Source organism: Prionailurus bengalensis, chromosome E1, assembly GCF_016509475.1.
Source record: "Prionailurus bengalensis isolate Pbe53 chromosome E1, Fcat_Pben_1.1_paternal_pri, whole genome shotgun sequence".
Classification (NCBI taxonomy): Eukaryota; Metazoa; Chordata; class Mammalia; order Carnivora; family Felidae; genus Prionailurus; species Prionailurus bengalensis.
In genome coordinates this window covers 59,875,632-59,893,215 of record NC_057347.1, presented here as the reverse complement: position 1 = coordinate 59,893,215, position 17,584 = coordinate 59,875,632, and the positions used below count along the sequence as shown (strand labels likewise).

Genomic DNA, 17,584 nt, shown 5'->3' with positions numbered 1-17,584 from the left:
ACCTCTTGCTCTCCTGGCCCTGCTTTTGACCTGCACTCAGATCACCTCTCTGCCTATTAAACTAGTCCATTCTTTCTCAGAAGAGCTAATGCCGGGTCATCTAAGAGACTTGGTATTTAAGGTGTGAAATGTTTTGAACTCTAGACGCAAAGGGCTGTGAGTTTACATTCTTAAAATATTTTCTTCCAGACTACAACTGGTGTAGAATCAGACCAGATCCTTGGGCTTTGCAAGTCTTGGAGGAGTCTGGGCAGAGCAGAGCAGGGTGGAGAGGGCTGCTGCTGGGTCCCCAAGGGCACAGCTCGATGGCGCCCAGTTTTCAGGGCGGGAGCAGATCTGCAGCTGCTGCCAGAGAGTATCCACCCCTGGCAACTGCCTGTGGAGCTGTGCCAGGCTTGGAGGACAGGCTGGCCTACGGACACGTGCCCACACGCCCCTGCCCAGACCTGGGCCGGCTGCCTACCACCTTCTTTCTGAACAGACACTCCAATACTTGTTGAAAGACGTTTTATTTTCAGTGTTCCATTCCGTCTACTCAGGGCACTGGATGAGATGGCAGCTCAAAAGCAGAGAAGCTGGAGACGAACCCCCACCTTCCCGTGAGGGCCGGGAGTGCCTGCTGACCGCTGGGGGGCACGCACACTAGTCAGACCACAGGCTGCACAGGCTCACGGTGCAGATGGGAGGGCACAGGCTGCACGGGACAGAAGGGCCCCACTCCAGCAGCCCTCACAGGACCTGACACACTGGGCTGGGGGCTCCCTCTCAGAGAAGGTCCTTCCCTCCCACCCTCTGAGGCTTGGCCCTGGGGAAAGAGGTCAGAGACCCAACTCAGGGAGATGGGGACGAGGGTAGGGCCTGGAGCACGAGGAGTCAGCAGAAGAGGACAGAAAGGGGGAAGGGGCCAGGGGGAAGGGCCACCCCCTGCCTGTAGCAGGGACACTACAGGACGGTAAGAGGAGAGCAAGGCAGGACGATGCTAGTTAGAGACGGAGGCAGGGGTTTCAGAGAACCGTAGTGTTGTTCTGGATGGCCAGCTCCCAGCTGGGGATCAGTCAAAGGAGATGAGCTGGGCTTCGCTGCCCTGTGCCGGAGGGCCCTGTGCCGGCGGCTGCTGGGCCACGGGGGCGGCTGCTGGGGGGGTCCCCCTGAGGGCGCCATCTGGAAGGGACACACAGGAACCATTGGCCCCGCCTTCCCACCCTCTACTGGCTGTTCTACAGAATGCTCTGCCCTGGTCTCAGCCCCAGTGAGGCCCCGCCCCACTCCCACCTCCCAGCGTGCGGCCGGTTCCGGTTCCCTTCCTGCCCCAGCAGAGACCCCACGCGTTCCCGACCAACGTCTGTGGAGTTGAGCTGACTTGGCCTCGAACTTTTAAGGAAACGTGCGTAGCCTGGATATCTGTGGGTGCTGTGGTGGGCGTGCGGTGTGTGTTGATGTCCTCGCTGCCGGGAACCAGTCCTGGCCTGCACTGTCTGTCCTCCCCAGGGCAGCCCCACCACCCTCAGCGTCCTGAGCCTCGCCGGCAGCCTTGGGAGAGGCTCACCTGCTGGTACATGGGCTGCTGCCCTGAGATGTAGGGCTGCTGTGGGGGCGGCATCGGTGTGTCCTGGCTGGGAAGGGTGTTCATGAGGTTCTGTGAAAATGAAGCGAAACTCACGTTAAGGAGTCCTGCCGACAATAAAGGGGGGGCATTTCTGACCTGAAAAATCAAACGCCCACCAGCTGGGAGACCCTAACGGTGGGGAAGGGGTGTTGAGCAGGATGGCCTGCCCTGCCCAGTGCTCCCCTGGCGTCTTTTCCGTGTGGACGCCTCACAGTCTCTCACCTGCATGCTGTACGGCTGGTAGCCCATGGACACCGACTGGCTCCCCATGTAACCCATGGCACCGGACTGTGGAGGCTGGGAGATGGCCGGGAGGCTCTGTGGGGCCTGGGAGGCCACGTTCTGTGGAGGGAAGGGCGTGATGGGACAAAGGCTGGGGTCCTCCCCCGGTAGAGGGAGCGGCCCCACCTGCCTACCTGATAGCCCTGCGTGGGGGTGGGCTGATAGGAGGAGTAGGCTGGGCTGGCGGTGGGTCCGGCCGGGCCCTGGGGGGCCGCCTGCGCGCCGGCGGCTCCTGCCGGGTACATGTAGGCGCTCACCATGCCGGGATCTGCAGGGGAGAGGAGCAAGCTGGCTGTCCTGCAGGGTGGGGGGCGGGGAGGGGCAGCGCTTCGGAGTCTCCCTTTTTGTCGTGACTTTTGGGAGCGAGTTCGTGTTTCACGTTCTCCCAAAAAGAAAAGCAACGAAATCAACGAGAATAGGAGAGGAGTTCTAAAACAGAACGAAATCAGAAGAGATGAACCAAACTGTACTGACAGTGACAGGAGGACACGGGAAGTTGGTGAAAATGAGCCCTTGGGCCTTCGGAAACTCAGCGTCTGGACCCTGCGTCCTTGGCCGAGAGAGGACCACAGACCTAGTGAACCTGTCAGCAAGCGCCTGTCCCCAGTGGCTCGGGCTGGCGTTCCCGGAGCCACTTTGTGTGTATCCCAGGAACGGACAAAACAGCACACGTGGAGTGGACGAGAGGCAGGAGTGAGAGGCGTGGGAAGGGGAGGGAGCCCCGTGCGGTATCACTGAAGCTTTGCCTGCCGGAAGATAAGCCGCGCGTGTGCGTCTACACGTCCCGGCAGTCCCCTGCGCTGAGCGCACCTGGGCCCGGGTTGCCAGAGAGCCTCCGCTATCAGGACCAGGGGCTCGCCGGACGGGAGCTACATTTCAGGAAATGGAGCAGCCGAAGGGGTTTCCTGGGGCCACAGGAAACCCTGTGACCATCTGAGCGTCCAAACACACTGTGAAATTTGAATAAAATGGGTCTGCCTGATGAAAAAGTAAACAGGAGAGAAGAAAAAGTGCCTTATTTTGAACAGACCTCTGATCAACGGGAGGAACGAGATAAAGTCACCGTTTGGCAAATGTTATGGTAAACTCAGACAAAACTAGCAAAAAACATTAAAACCACGAGCTAAAACCTGCAGAAGAACAAGGATGTAGGTGTCTTATCTCCTCGCCAGGGTCTTGCTGGTTACGGGAAAACCGTTCCCTCCAGGGAGGACACCCAACAGACGGCCCATACACCACGTGGCCAGCGGCCGGCTGTGCCTTCCTGCTGAACACTGTAGCCCCCCTGATGACTGGCCCAAACACAGCCACGGGCCGTCACGCTGACCGAGACCGGACAAAACCCACTGAGGGGTGGTCTGCAAGACATGGGCCAGGGCTCTTTGAGAAGTCCGTGTCGTGAAACACACAGAGTAGGAACATTCTAGGTTAGGCACAAAAAGAAACAGAACCAGTAAAGACAACAACCGTGGGGTTCCTACTGGCACAAAGGGACGTGTGAGAGCTGAACCCGGCTGCGGAGGACGTCACGCCACGGCCTCAGGGTCTCCTAGGGCATCCGTGCCCAGGCCGTGAGGGAGTGACCTGGTTTTAGGACACGCATGCCGAGACCACGAGGAGCAAAGGGCATCGTGCCTGCCCCTTACTCTAAGAGGTTCAGGAGAGTGCACACGTGCCCAAATGAAAAGAGAGCGCAAACGTAACGACACGTTAACGTGGGGAAAACCTGGAAAGCTCTCGGTGCTGTTTTCACTTTCCTGTAAATCCAAAATTACTCCAGAACGAAGAAGGACCAGCTGGCGGTCTGGGGCTCATCGGAGGTGCCCGCCCTGTTACCTGCTCCGGCCCCAGCCATGCCGGGGTAGGGGCTGCCGGCGGTGGGCGCCGGCTGGCTCATGTACACGGTGTGCATGGGGGAGCCCTCCACCGAGCCTGCTGGGCTGAAGGTGCCTGGGAAGCTGGTTGGGCCGGAGGGCTGGTAGAGCACGCCCCCGGCCGCGGGCATGGCCTGGAGCTGCAGACAGAGAGAGACGACGGTCAGGGCGGTCAGGGCAGTACTTGGTCGCGGGCGTCCCCGGCCAGGGGTGGGCCCAGCGGGGGGTGCGTGCCTGGGCGTAGGGCAGGGAGAAGGCGGGCATCTGGGCCCGCATCTGGATGGTCTGCTTCTGCTGCTCCAGGCGCATCTGGCGCTCCTTCTCCTGCTCCTGCAGGCGCTGGATGGCCAGCTGCCGCTGCACCTCCAGGTATTCCTGCGGGCCACGAGGCAGGGGTCAGGGCTGCCCGCAGCCTGGGCGCCCCCCTCCCCTCCCCCCCGCCGCGGGGCCGACCGCCGCACCTGCTTTTTCTGCCGCATGATCTCCAGCTTCTGGGCCAGCTGTATCTGGCGCTGGCGCTCGGCTTCCTCAGCTGCGCGGCGAAGCTTCTCCCGGTGCTCTTCCCGCAGGGCGCTGAGGGCCCCCCGGGCATCGCGGATCTGCGCCAGCTTGTCCTGCAGCCCCTCGTAGTATACTGTGGGGAGAGGTTGGACCCGGGAGCCCTTGGAGTGGGTGGGAAGCGCTGGCCGCCCGGGGCTGGGCTCCCACTCTGGACAGTGGCCACCGGGCCTGCCTCTGCCCAGCCAAGGGCTTGGCGACAGGGCACGGCCGGGGTGTGGGCTTCTCAGGGGCAGGGCCGGGGGTGGGATTCCTCCTTGAGCGGACTGCCCTATGCTCAGCGGGGTACTTCCCACCGCTGGGGGCACTTCCCCGAGTTGCCCGCGGCCCGGCCCCGCCCCCACCCTAAAAACCTTTGCCGCGCCCACGGCGACCCGGCCGGCACTGCCCCGAGGGGCGTGGCGAGGCCGCCACGGAAGGTGCCCCGTGCGCCGCGGCACCTACGCCTGCGCTCGTCCAGCTGGTTGAGCAGTTCCAGCAGCTGGGGGTGCATGCTGTTGATGGACTGGAACAGGGACAGCACGGCCGAGTCGTTGGTGATGCTGCGGCCGCGCACGTGGTTGCTCTTCATGCGGTTGACGAAGGTGGTGACGGCATTCTGCAGGGCCTTCAGAAACTGCGCGTGGCTCTCCTCCGACTCCCCGTTCTGGAATTGCTGCTCGGGACACACGTGGGACCTTGCTGAGCGTCCCCGCCCCACCCCGTGCCCTCCAGGGCCCCCAGACAGGACCCGCCACTCCAGGCGCTACGCTCCGACCCTGCTGTGCATCTGACTCGATCCTCCCAATGGTGCCGCTGAGCCCCAAGGAGCCCCAGGAGCGCCTCCCGCACTGGGCTCCGTGTCGGCCGGGACGGAGCTGGCCGAGCTTGGACGGCCTGGCTCAGAACCCTTCAAGGTGGCCTGATTCCCTTGAAGAGGCCCTGGTCTCTTAGTCAATGGGCCACAGAGCCCCCAAGCCCCAGGACAGGGCAAACAAAGATTCATCCGGGTGGTTCTGGGCTGCCCTACAATATTCTGATCCACGCCAGGCAGCAGGTGGCCAAGAGCCAGCTGGTGCGCAGGGGTTCCATGGAGTTCCCGGCTGGAACAGCTCGCCTCCGGGAGGTCACTGTGGGCAGGGCCCTGGCCCCACCAGGAGTAGTGCCCGTAACGGGGCCCTCAGAGGGGGCCACGGCTTACCTCGCCAAAGGGGCCGCTGGAGGGGGCCACGGGCTGAGAGTCTGTCTCCGGGAGGGGCGTCTGGAAGAGGCCAGAGGGTGAGAGGGGCGTCCGGCCTATCCCAGGCACCGCCCCCCCAGGACCGTGGGCCTGGAGCGCCGAGAGCAGCCCACCTCCAGCGCACTGGCAGGGACTGTGTGCCCCTCCGCGGGCGGGGCAGCCGGCTCCGTCAGGGGCGCGGGGGCAGACGGCGTGGGGCTCTTCCGGGACTCCTCCTGCTTCTTCTCCCAGTAGTTCCGGTTGAGGTACCGGGCAAGCTGCATGGGCAACAGAGGTCACTCCCGAGGGCCAGGGAGCTGCAGGGGAAAGCACCACGCGCAGAGGCACCCTCGCCCCCTCACCTCAGGGTCGATGTCCTCAGCCAGAGGCGCCGACGAGGTCTGGGGAGATACAGACCAGATCAGCAGTGACCCACGGGCTCGAACACTCACCCAGCTCCTCCCAGGCCATCGCTCAGGATGCTGGGATGCCACAGCCGTGACGGTGGGCACTGAGCACCGGCCAGTCTGTCCGAGGGGCCCCCAGGGCTCTGGGTGTGGTACCCCCACGCCACTTCCCAGAAACCACACTGTAACGTCCCAATGGCAGGTGCAGGGTCTCCTTAGGCCCTTGGCCAGCTGGCCCCCCTGCTCGTGCAGCCCCGCAGAGCCCACGATGACTTCCTAAATCTTCCGCCCCACCTGCCACCCACCCCCTATTTACAGAGGGAGCTAAAGCCAGAAAAAGGCAGACCCCTTTTGACCCCAGGGTTCACCCATCTCCTCTTGCTCGGGGTGGGGGCGGGGGGGGGGGAGAATGCCTCCAGCCTTCCCATGTCCTCTCCCCTCACAGGGGACCCCTGGCCAGGGGCAGGAAGGCCGGGGAGGGCCAGCCCGGACCTCGACCTTCACCAACCCCATCAGGCGCCGTCTTTTCTGGGGCAGCCCTCCGGCCTGCCTCCCCACCCCCGGGCACAGAACCGCGGCCCGGCCTGGGACGGGCTCACCACTGGCGAGGAGTACAGGCTGCTGGCAGGGGGTGCCGACGAGGCCACGGGCGCGGGTTCTGCCTTGGGGTAGGTGGCAGCGGCGTAGGCAGACTTCTGTCTCTGCAGGAGCAGGGAAGCGTCAAGGCGCAGGCAGACTAAGCCTCCACACTCCTCGGCCCTCCCCAAACGTCTAGGGACGTTCTCCCCCCGTGCCCCCGGACCGGGGGAGCCTCCCTCGGCTCACCATCCTCTCCTTCTCCTCAGCCTCTGACTGAGACAGGGCCAGGGCCAGCTGCAACTCCTCCTCCTCTTGCAGGGCCGTCTCGTCCCGCTTGGGGGGCAGCTGGGGACAGACAGGCCGGTGAGCGGGGCCCGGGGCCAGGAGTACCTGGGACTGCTGGGACAGGGGGCCGGTCAGGTACTCTGGGGGCAGCTGGGGACAGACAGGCCGGTGAGCGGGGCCCGGGGCCAGGAGTACCTGGGACTGCTGGGACAGGGGGCTGGTCAGGTACTCTGGGGGCAGCTCCGCTGTGGACGACGCCTTTCCTTCTGCTTTCCTGGAGGCGAGAGAACGTTGGGTGGCCGAGCACCTCACCCCAGCCCCCAGCATCCCCACAGAACGACGACAGAAGTGCCACAGGCCATGCTCTAGAGAAAAGCCGGTCCCTCAAACCAGCCGTCGCCTCTGGGATGCGGGACCCCGGGCAAGTCACCGGCCTAAGCCCCAGCCCCCTCTCCTGAAAATGAGGTTCACACGTGGGAAAGGAAGTTTTCAGGGGAGCGGCCTGCAGACACCATCGCAGACGCCGGAGGATGGACAGCACGGGCCTCCAGACGGGCCGCACCGAGAGGGACGAAGCCTCACTCCCGGGACGGAACCAGGAGCACAGAACCAGACTCTAAGGCAGCCAAGGAGGTGGGACGGCCACCTGTCATGTGCCACGGACCTAGATGGGCCTGACAGGGACGCAGTGGAACCAGAATGGGAGCGCAAAGTAGGTGTTGGCCCCGCGCTGATGTCACGTGGCCCGGTGTGACAACTGTGCTGTGCTCCCAGGAGAGCGCGCACTTCTAGGGAAACACACGGGGCTTGGGGTACAGGGGGGCGGGGGGCTACCCACGGCTCGCTCGCAGAGATCCAGAACGGACACGGTGTGCGTGAACATGCAGGTGGGTGGGGAAGGGGGACCGTGCAATTATGCCAACGTGGCGGCCTCAACACTGAGGGAGCCGGGAGGAGGCCACGCCACATGGCGTCTGCTTACCGCCCCTGCGTCTTTTCCCTAAGTTTTACGTCCAAGCTAAAAAGTTAAGAAGCACACAAACCCTAGCACCCGGCTGGCAGGTCTGAGAGCCTGGGTGCGTGCCAGCCCCCCTCCTGGACAGCCAGGACCCGGAGCACACGAGGCCCTCGGGGCAGCCGGCGGGGACTCACTTGTTCAGCTGCTCGTAGCAGGGCTCGCACACGCGCACCTCCTTCTCGATGCCGAACTTGGGGATGGTGGAGGACTTAGAGGAGCACTTGCCGCAGAAGATCTGGCCGCATGCCCGGCAGTGGTGCTGTGAATGGGGCGGGTCAGGGCGCGGCCCGCCGCCGGGCCGCTGCCCTCTCGCGCCCACCCTGCCCACCTCCGCCCGCTGCTGAGTGCCCCCGGCCGGGCCTCCCCGGGTGGGAGCTGGGCCAAGAGCGGGCAGAAGGCAGGCCTGAGTGGCCACAAAGACCCTCGGGAAGCAGCACGTTTCCAGGCTCCCGACTGCAGCCACCGTTGTGGGAGAAGAAGTCCAATTAAAAAAACCCACGCACGAGTTGTGCTCGGGGATGAGTACTTGCGGGACAGTAGATCCGGGGCGTCAGCTGAGACCCCCCGCCCCGCCCGACCCCAGCCTGCACCATTGCCATCTGTGCCTCAACAGGAAGGGAGGCTGCAGCCGGGGGGCTGGAGCGCACAGGCTGTCGGCCGTGAGGTGCAGCTAAGGGCCCAGCAGGCCCGGGAAACACACGCCCGAGCCTCCCGCGGCCCCAAGCCCACGGCATTCTTGTCCCCTGGGGGCCGCAGCCTCGCCCAAGCTTCCTCCGACAGCACAGGCCATCAGACTCAGGACCCCTCGGTGACCACGATGACCGCACGGCTGGGGGTGGACTTGCCCCCCCCCACCCCCCCGCACCACGAGGTCACAGCCAAGAGGGAAAGGACCTCGAGTGGGTGCAGCGGCCTCACGGCAACAGCGGGTGGTCTGGGGGCTGCCCCGGGGGGCACGCTCACCTTGCGGGTCACCACCCCGAACTGCACCCGGCAGCGGTGGCACTCTTCGGCATCCACCCAATCGGGGGCCTGGGGGACAGGCAGAGTCAGGGTCACGTGGCCCCCGCCTCCCCTGCCGACATGCCCACTCCCCACAAATGGGGGAAGACCCCAGAGAGCGCAGGGGCTGGGGGCCAAGTCCGCAGACGCGAGGAGGGAGGCCCCTCCAGGACACCCTGTCCGCTCTAAGCACGTGGCAGCCAGGCTCCCTGCGGGCCGCAGCGACACAACGGCGGGTCTTAACTACGCGAGCCCGCCAGCCACAGGCACCTCGAACGACCTTCCGACCCCAGCCTGACGAGACCCAGCGGCACGTTCTCGTGGAGACGGCAGCTCCCCCACCAAGGTTCCCAACAAGCCGGGCCCCCCGGGCTTCCCTTCGGCTCCCTCAAAGCAGCCTAACTCCCAGATGCCCAGCATCTGCCCACCGGTGAACTCACCCTCTCTGCAGCAAACATGGCATCGCTCTCCTTAAACTCCGGGAACACGTGTCCTGGAGAAAAGAGCCCGCGGTCACCGCCGGTGCTACCCTGGCACGCGAGACCCTGACCGCCTCACCTGTCCTCACCCCGTCTGCCCCGAGACCTTTAGGAGCCACGTTCTAACTCTTGGCCTCCGCCTCCCCAAACAGACCTACAAAAGGAGGCCTAGAGCCCCTGGGAGCAGAGAGCAGCGACCCGGCACCAGGTGAGTGCGCCTGGGTGCACAAGTGGGCCTGCCCGGTACCCGGGGTGGCTCCCCACGGCCGCGCCATTCCGGGGCTGTGGCATGGAGCCTGGCCGCACTCCCACCACACCAGGGCCTCACGGATCCTCCCTGGACCTCCCATCTGGCTCCTGGCCCCACGCTCCAGCCCCCTGTACCTCTCAGGATTCTTAAAACCAGTTCCCAAGCTTTTCTGAGATGCAGATCCCTCGAGAATTCGAGCTTCGGATGCTCTCCTCAGCAAAGTGAACGTGAGCGTATACCCACCATCCCAGGTCTGAGGTCCAGGGACTGCGGGCCTGAGGCCAACTCACCAACACGGGCAGGACCCTTGTCACAGGTTCTCCACAGGTTCCTACCCACCCGTAGCCACCAGACCCTGCCCCTGCCCCAGGCCTCATTTTCAGGGCCAGAGGACTCTGCACCGGTGGGGACACACCCGCTCAGCCATGGTGGCCCAGCCCTTGCCAGACCCCACCAGCTCGGCACGGCCACTGTGGCGGCGGGGAGGAACCTCAGCTGTCACGGCCCAGCTTAAAGCCCTCCTGGGACCAGCTCTGCCTGAGCTCTCCTGCGGGCTGGCACCTCCCATGCCTTCGCACCAGCCCGCCGTGGCTCCAGGGCCTCGGAACGGAATCCTCTGTGGGATTCCAGGGCCCGGCCCTTCTCACTGCCCGTTCTAGTGTTCAGGTCTGGTGTGCGAGCTGCCTGCTCCCCAGGCGCTCTCCAGCCCTCGGGCTAAACCAGCACCAGGGTTTAGAGGCAGGGTTCCCAGGCTTTACTTCCTTCCTAGGACCTGACGCTCGGGAATTGGCTCCTTCACTAACCCTTCGCTCGTGTGTCATCTGCCTCACCCAGGGGGTGTCGGGTTCCCCCACGGCGATACCACCTCACGCTCCCGCCACCGATCGCGCAGCACGATGCCGTCCCCTGCCCCGCACACGGTGCACACAGCCTTCCTTGGGATGGCCTGGTGCAGAGCGGCCCCTCAGCTCCTAGAGGCTGTGTCCCGAGCCTGGGACCTGACAGACCCCGCCCAGCTCACCTTCCACCTTCATGATCTGGTACGTGTCCTGGACCACCTTGTACTTGGGCTCGTTCCGGAAAGCATGCGCCCAGGCCTGGATCAGATACAGAATCTTGTTTCGGACATTTACCTCCACCTGCCTCTGCAGAGAAAGGAGAAAGGAGAACAGAAAACGAGGAGGGCCGTGAGAAATGGGAACAGCAGAGAGATGCCTTGCGAGGATGTGGCAGGGAGACCGCGCCACTCTGAGCGCACGGGCCGGCAGGGGTGTGTGTGTGTGTGGGGGGGCTGCGTGGGACACAGGGGCCACGCACGGACCCACTCCCCAGGCCCGATGCTCCTCCGTGAAGCCCGGCCCCGAGGACAAGCCCATCACAGCCATCTACCCACACAGGACCGAACTTGTCCTCAGTCCCCTAGAAAAAGCTGCGGCCTCCCTGAAGCCCAGCTCCCCAGATCCACTACCCTGCCTCCTCTTCCCCTACCCCAAGGCGCCCTAACCAAGCCCAGAGGTCCCTCAGTCTGTAACCCCCTGTGGCTCCAGCAAATGCCAGGCCATAACAGGCAGAGGTGGGCAGGACTGCGTTGAGTCCACGGACACCTCTACAAAACGGGGTTAACAGGCTCAAGCCACATGTGGCACATGGAACGTGGCCACGATAGCACGAGGGGCAGGGCTAGCCCTTCTGACCTTGTAGCCAGGCCACCCTAAGGATTGCCTGGGTCACCAGTCGGAGCCCACCTCAGGCCCCAGATGGGCTCTTGGCCACGTGAGCCCACGGGTGCCCACCCGGGCCAGGAAGCGGCGGCCCCGCCCACCAGTGGTGACAGAGCCGGTATATGAGGCTGGGCTCCTTGGCCACCCCCAGGTGGCCTCACCCCTGCGAGATGCCCTTTCACCTCAAAGAATGGCCGCACCACCTGCTCTGTATCACCCAACCTCATGTTGTCACCACCCACATCACAATCCCTACAGCTGGGCGGTGGCCCATGCAGGACACTCTCTCTAGGGACTCTGGAGGACCGGTCCCTCCCCTAAGAACAGAGAGTGTGAAACCCACTCCCCAAGGTGTCCCCGGTATGCCGTCTCCCCCAGCTCTCCCTCCACGAACACGTCAGACTCACGTGCCTCCCTGCTCAGAATCCTGGCTCTGCACGTGGGACAGCGCCCCCCCCACCCCGCCCACACTTCGGGGCTCCCCGCAGGCCTCCACCCGCACACCCTGCCCACAGCTATTCACGCACACACAGCTACTTCCCCACCACCCAGTGAGGCTCTGAGCCCAGCCACTGGGAAGCCTTTCCCCTGGGAACGGCAGGGTCTCCTCTGTGTCCCCAGACGCAGCAGCCTGGCTCACTTCTGGTGACGCCCCGACCTCACCCAGCTGGGATTCCTGAGGCTGAGGTGCTCACCTTCCTGTCCTCTGCTCCGCCCGGCACTGCTCTGCCCCAGGTGCCGGCAAAGACCCAGAAGAGCCCGGCCTCGGGGCCACTGCACTCCCCACAGTCTAGAACCGTCTGTCCCTTCCAAGAGCCCACCTTCAACAGCTCCTTCAGCTCCTCCATAGTCTGCTTGTTGGCCACCTCATCGTGGACCGTCTGGCCACAGTTCTTCACCACAGACTCCATGACCTGCGGGACCCGAGGAAGGGACGGGCCAAGTCACTGGTCAGGGTGGGACGCCCCTCTTGGACAGGCCCCTCGGGCAAGCCAGCCTGTCGAGGGACCCACGTGGCAGCTCTGGGTCGGGCAGCAACCGCTGCTACGTGCGCCCCTTCTGATTCCACTTTTTACTACCAGGGACAGAGACTAGAGTCCATCTCTGGCCCCTAAGTCAGCCGGCTGCAGGTGGGAGAGCGGAGGCATGACCTCTATCAGGTCGCTCATATCTCCCTCGTTCCCCAGGCAGGCGGGCAAGGCCCCAGACTCAACTCGTCTCTGCCTTCCTGACATGGACACCGTGGTGGGGACTCTTGAGGTGGCCAGAGCGCTGGGTTGGGGGCGGGGGGGCTAGTTACCTCGAGGGCATACAAGGCCACGTGGGGATTCTTGTCGTTGACTTTCTTTTTGATAGAACTCACTGCGTATTTTGCTCTGAAAGAAAAGGACGTTGGTAAAAGAAATAGAAAAACGAACCACCTCAGAAACTAACGTGAAGAGAGCCCACCCGCCCTCTGGTCCTCAAAACCCCCAAGCAAACGGTAAGGGAATCACACGCCTCCAGACTATACAGAGAAAGCCCTTTCGTTGTCCCCAGATCCCAAAACTCCCAGTGTGGAGACCATTCACTTCTCCACCTCGGGACCTGCTCCCATGAGGGCAGGCCACTGCCGGATCTTGGCGCATCAGAGGGCACCAAGCAACCCCGAGCGCGCCATGGTGCCGCCCCCTCGCTTCTGGGCGGCACAGGCCCGCCTCACTTACTGTGTGTCCCCCTGGCGGATGAGGTCACAGATCTGGAGGATGGATTCCCAGTCGGTCTCCAGCAGAAGCTGGCTGGTAGCTTTGTCTAAAGCAAAAACGCATCATTACTGGGGCTCGGCATTCGTCTGATGCCCTAGGTGGCCCCAGAGCTCCACAACAGGGAGGAGAGACCGTCTCCTTCCCATTTAGAACATTTGGACTGAATGGAAAGGCACGTGAAAATCCTCTTGCCACCTGATAATGACAGCGCTGTCCTTCTCAGAGAAAGGACAAACCGCTTAAAAAATAATGATACGGAGCACCGGTTACGCGCTTGTGGGTCAAATGCCGTTCCAAAGGCTTTATGCAAATGCTGAATTCTCACACAGCCTCGCCAGCAAGGTCCTGTTTCCATCCTCTTTACCGACAAAAACAAGGAAGCCGAGAAGTGAGGTCACACGGCTCGCTGGGGCAGAGCCAGGCAGAGTTCAACACTACACTCGGCCACCTCATCCCGCAGAGTCCCTGGTTCTCCCCCAAGTTTAGCCTAGTTGATGAGATCCCAGCAAGGGCGAGGCTGGAGAAGATGCCAAGTGTTTCGTGGGATGAAGACAGGACTGACCCGGAAGAAATACTCTCCGAATGACACCTCCACACTCTCCACATCACAGTTGCCTCAGGGAGACACACATGCTCTGTCCTCCAGCCCTGCTGGCTCTCCTCCCGGGGACACACAGGTGATCTAACAAGGTGCACCCACTCGCAGTACTGGTCTGGCAGTAACGTCGGGGTTGATCTCTGGGGGGGCTGAGCCACCGCTCAGCTGCGTGTGCTCAGAACAAGGAAGGTGCCTCATCTGAGGTCTTCTCCAAAACCGTATTCAAGGGGAAAGCGTGACAAGCTCAGACTGACCACCGGAGCACAGGGAGCACTGGCCCCAAACAGAGCCCACGCAACGCAGTCTCACTGGGGGCAGAAGAGGACACGTCCCTAAACATTCATTTTCTTTGCTAAAACTCGTGACCTCCAGGAGGCTCCCAAAGGATCAGCTCCACCTCCGGCAAACAGAAAACCCGCCTTCCTAAACCACCGCGGCCTTCCGGGAGCCCAGTGGGGACAGACAGCGCCGGCCTGGTTCCCCAGGGAAGCAGCGCTCATAAGAGCGTGGCAGGTCCCAGTGAAGACACTACTGGTTCCACCGTTTGGAGCCCAATGTTTGGGGCACCCTCAAACCCCATGCAACCTAGGTTTTTTTGGGGGGAGCGGGTCTATGTGACCAGGTCACCCGTTTCCGTGACTCAGGACTTGTGGCCCGCTCAGTCAGATGCTTGTTTCCCCGGGACCGCCCCGCTCCCAGCCCAGGAGCAGAGCCCCGGGCGCAGTCGCCGCGGGCGCGGGCCCGGTCTCCTCCGCGGACCCTCATCTACTTGGGTCGGAGCCCGCGCCCAGCACCCGGGACTGCCCGGTCCCCAAAGCGCGGGCGCGCCCACCCACCCCGGGGGCTCGGCGGCCGCCTCCCGGCTCAGCTCCCAGGACGCGGGCCGAGCCGCGGGGGGCGGGGGCCACGTTACCTAGGAGACGCTCGAAGGTGCCGCTGCCGCGCCCCATGGCGCCCCAGGACCCCGACCCGACGCCGCTGCGCTCCCCGCTGCGAACCGGCGCGCCCCCGACTTCCGCTTCCGCCTTTTCCCCGGGCGCGCGCACGCGCGCGGCGCCGGCCGGGCCGCGAGCGGCGAGGAGGCGGGCTTTTCGGCTCGCCCCGGAGGCTGTGCGCCGATTGGGCTGCACCAGGTCGTGAGCGCCGCGAACCAATGAAGAACTTGGACGTGAGGCCTATCCAATGAAAGCGGGGTGGAGGGCGGGACTTGCGCGGGCTACGGGTGCCGGGTGGAGTCGGGGGACGCGATGTGTCTACTCCTGGGAGCCTCGGGTGTCGGGAAAACGCTGTTGGTGAAAAGGCTGCAGACTATCCTTCCGCGTCGGGCGAGGGCCCGGGGGTGGGGGGCGGGGTGCTCCCGGGGGGCGGGGCTGGGGGCGCCGGGACGGGGGGGTTTCCCCGGGCGGGGTCCGGCTGCCGCCCGCCTTCCCTGCCTGGCTCTGGGGATCCTTGACCGCGCGCACAGCTGAGCTCCGGGGATGGGAAGGGCGACCTTGGCGATGCTCCCCCGACGCGCCCCACGGTAGGCACCCGCCCTCTCGCGGGGCTACGAGAAGGGGGTACCCTTCGCGGTTTGCAAAGTGCTTTGGGCTGTTTTAAGCGGATGCTGGAGTCCGGCCGGTCCCTGTGTTAAACCCAACCCTCAGGAGGTGAGGGGTGTCTTGGGAAGGAGACTGCCTCCTGGGACACAGCTGCAGGGGAGGTGGGTGCGGGACAGGGGCCCAGAGCCGCCCGCCCCTCACCACTCTTGAGACTGCTTTTTCTGGTCGCCTCGGAGGGAGAATCCCCCGATGGGTGTGGGTGCTGCGGCCACAGACAGCTCTGAGGGTTAGGGCGTTGGAACTCAATTTAGTCTTCCTTACCTAGGACTGTGTTTAGGGGCTAAGCCCTTGACAAGGGACGTTTTGGGGTTTGGATCACAGTGTAGAGAGCTGCTAGCCAGGAGTTCCCAATGGGAAAGTGCTTGTGTCCTTTGTGCATCTCGAGTTTTTCCACAGGTGGGCACCAACCTTACTGACATCGTCGTCCAGAGAAAGATTACCATCCGGGAGCTGGGGGGGTGTATGGGCCCCATCTGGTCCAGCTACTTTGGAAATTGCCACTCTCTCCTGGTAGGTCGTAATCCTTTGCACTTAAGCGTTGTCTGGTGCTGGACCTCACTCTGCGTAGGCTGAAGTTTGGGTTCCTGAGCAATTACGCGAAGGCAAGGAAACATGACGGAACTTCGAGTTGCTTCCTTTTCCCAATAGCTTGATCCCTAAATGCTTCTGCTTCAGAGCGGGCATAAAAGCTCACGCAAGGTTTGCTGGAGCGTTTGTTCTCTGCCAGTAACTGGCGCTTGCTCTCTGCCTTGATCCTCTGGGTGTGTTTTTATGTTTGTGTTTGAATCTCACATTTCTTGGGCTTGTCCCATCCTGGCAAGGCCTGTGCCCCAGATTCCAGGACCCTTCCTGGGAGAACCGATGACCACGTGAGTAGAGGGACTTCCACGTAGGTGAAAGCAAATGACATCAGGTCGCTCTCATGAAAGTCATTTCCCCTAACTTCTGCTGTCCCCCCACATCCTTTGTTTAAAAGTCCTTTTGCTCTTCCTGAGCCAGGTCTTGCTGCCCCAGGGAGGGGATTTGGGAAGGACTGTCTCCATCACGGGGTGGTCCCATCTCTGTTTTCTTCCTCCCCAGTTCATGATGGACGCCGCTAACCCCACTCAGCTGTCCGCGTCCTGTGTGCAACTCCTGGGCCTCCTTTCCGCAGAACAACTCGCAGAAGCATCCGTCTTGATTCTCTTCAATAAGATGTACGGTCTGTCTTCCTGGAGGAGAGCACGGCCGCGAGTCCTGGGAGGAGCTCCCTTGGAGTGGAGCCGGGACGGTGGCTCGTGGCTTGGGGGGTGGGGGGTACCGTGGGGTTTGGGATGCACTTGTGGCAGCCCGCCGTGACGGGGTGCTTCTTTTGCCCTAGCGATCTGCCCTGTTACATGACCGTAGACGAGATGAAGTCATTGATCAGGCTCCCAGACATCATTGCCTGTGCCAAGCAGAACATCACCACGGCCGAAATCAGCGCCCAGAAGGGCACTGGCTTATCGGAGGTGTTGCGCTGGCTCCAGGACACCCACAGAACTGACAGGCGACTGCCAGGAGGAGAACCGTGACCGGCCGGCTCTGGGGAGGAGGCAGAGAACCGCACCGCTTGGCCTCTGGCGATCTGTTCTCATCAGAGACAGGACAACCCGACGTGAGCCTAGGAGATGGGCTCCTGTCCTGAGTGGCGGTGATGGGTAACTGGCCTCTGAACGAAAAGATCGTCCCCAGGGCTGGGAGAGGAGGACAGGCTTGCAGGCGGCTGCGTGTCCTGCCGCCATCCTGGGATGTGCTTCCCGCCCACTGGGAAAGCAGCTCTACTTTCCTGACGGTGTTTGCACTGCCTGGGACCAGACTTGCTCTGGGGACTGTGGCACAAAGCCATACCTGTGGAGTTTCCCACATGCCGACAGTGTGGCCTCCGTTGTGTGAGGCCGTCATCTTAGGAAGAACCGAGCCTGGAGTCAGGACAAGAGTAGTGTCTCCATTCGTTCCGCAAACGTACGTCGCCCCGAGGAGGGCACGGGGCTCCCGTGGGTCGGTGCGAGTGGGAGCGGCCCTGCTAGAGCACAGGGGGTGCTGTGCTCAGCTGAGGGGGCTCACGTGGGGGGGGGGGACACCTACTGGTGTATTCGTGTCCTAGAGCCTCCGTAACAAATTAGCCCAAACCTGGTGGCTTAAAACAAAAATTTGTGCTGACAGTTCTGGAGGCCAAAGCTGAGATCGACGTCAGCAGGGCTGGAGGCTCTGAGGGGAGAGTGCGTTCCTTGCCGCTCTCCTGGCTTCTAGCGGCTGCTGTACTTCTTGCCGTGACCTGGCTTGTCACACACGAAACTAGGGTCCCTGCCTGTCTTCCCACGGCTGCTGCTCCCTATGGGGACACCCGTTACTGGATTTAG

The 17,584-nt window shown here is 63.2% G+C and overlaps 2 protein-coding genes across 3 annotated transcripts; one reads left to right on the top strand and one right to left on the bottom strand.

Moving 5' to 3' along the window:
- Positions 1-1,002: 1,002 nt before the first annotated feature.
- Positions 1,003-14,648, bottom strand: HGS (hepatocyte growth factor-regulated tyrosine kinase substrate). Its single transcript, XM_043585367.1, is given in 23 exon segments — positions 1,003-1,122; positions 1,125-1,161; positions 1,547-1,636; positions 1,829-1,948; positions 2,023-2,156; positions 3,725-3,902; positions 3,997-4,137; positions 4,224-4,396; positions 4,765-4,975; positions 5,501-5,560; positions 5,653-5,796; positions 5,881-5,919; positions 6,525-6,626; positions 6,751-6,849; positions 6,985-7,063; positions 7,942-8,066; positions 8,771-8,839; positions 9,250-9,302; positions 10,560-10,683; positions 12,081-12,173; positions 12,560-12,635; positions 12,966-13,050; positions 14,516-14,648. Coding segments are annotated over 23 exon segments (2,340 nt in total). The 5' UTR covers positions 14,553-14,648; the 3' UTR covers positions 1,003-1,051.
- Positions 14,649-14,834: 186 nt separating this feature from the next.
- On the top strand, positions 14,835-17,160 carry ARL16 (ADP ribosylation factor like GTPase 16). Of its 2 annotated transcripts, XM_043585377.1 has the most exons (5): positions 14,835-14,910; positions 15,066-15,124; positions 15,600-15,713; positions 16,284-16,399; positions 16,564-17,160. In XM_043585377.1, the coding sequence occupies exons 1-5, from the start codon at positions 14,850-14,852 to the stop codon at positions 16,754-16,756; spliced, it is 543 nt and encodes a 180-aa protein (XP_043441312.1). In that variant the 5' UTR covers positions 14,835-14,849; the 3' UTR covers positions 16,757-17,160. The 2 variants fall into 2 exon arrangements, with proteins under 2 accessions (XP_043441312.1, XP_043441313.1); XM_043585378.1 differs by lacking the exons at positions 14,835-14,910; positions 15,066-15,124 and adding an exon at positions 15,131-15,251.
- Positions 17,161-17,584: the final 424 nt, after the last annotated feature.

Excerpts from the sequence above, each read along its gene's own strand:
- ARL16 (XM_043585377.1), top strand. The coding sequence starts at position 14,850 with ATGTGTCTACTCCTGGGAGCCTCGGGTGTCGGGAAAACGCTGTTGGTG. Across the intron at positions 15,125-15,599 it reads CTCCCCCGACGCGCCCCACG|GTGGGCACCAACCTTACTGA; the intron begins GTAGGCACCCGC and ends GTTTTTCCACAG. Across the intron at positions 15,714-16,283 it reads GAAATTGCCACTCTCTCCTG|TTCATGATGGACGCCGCTAA; the intron begins GTAGGTCGTAAT and ends CTTCCTCCCCAG.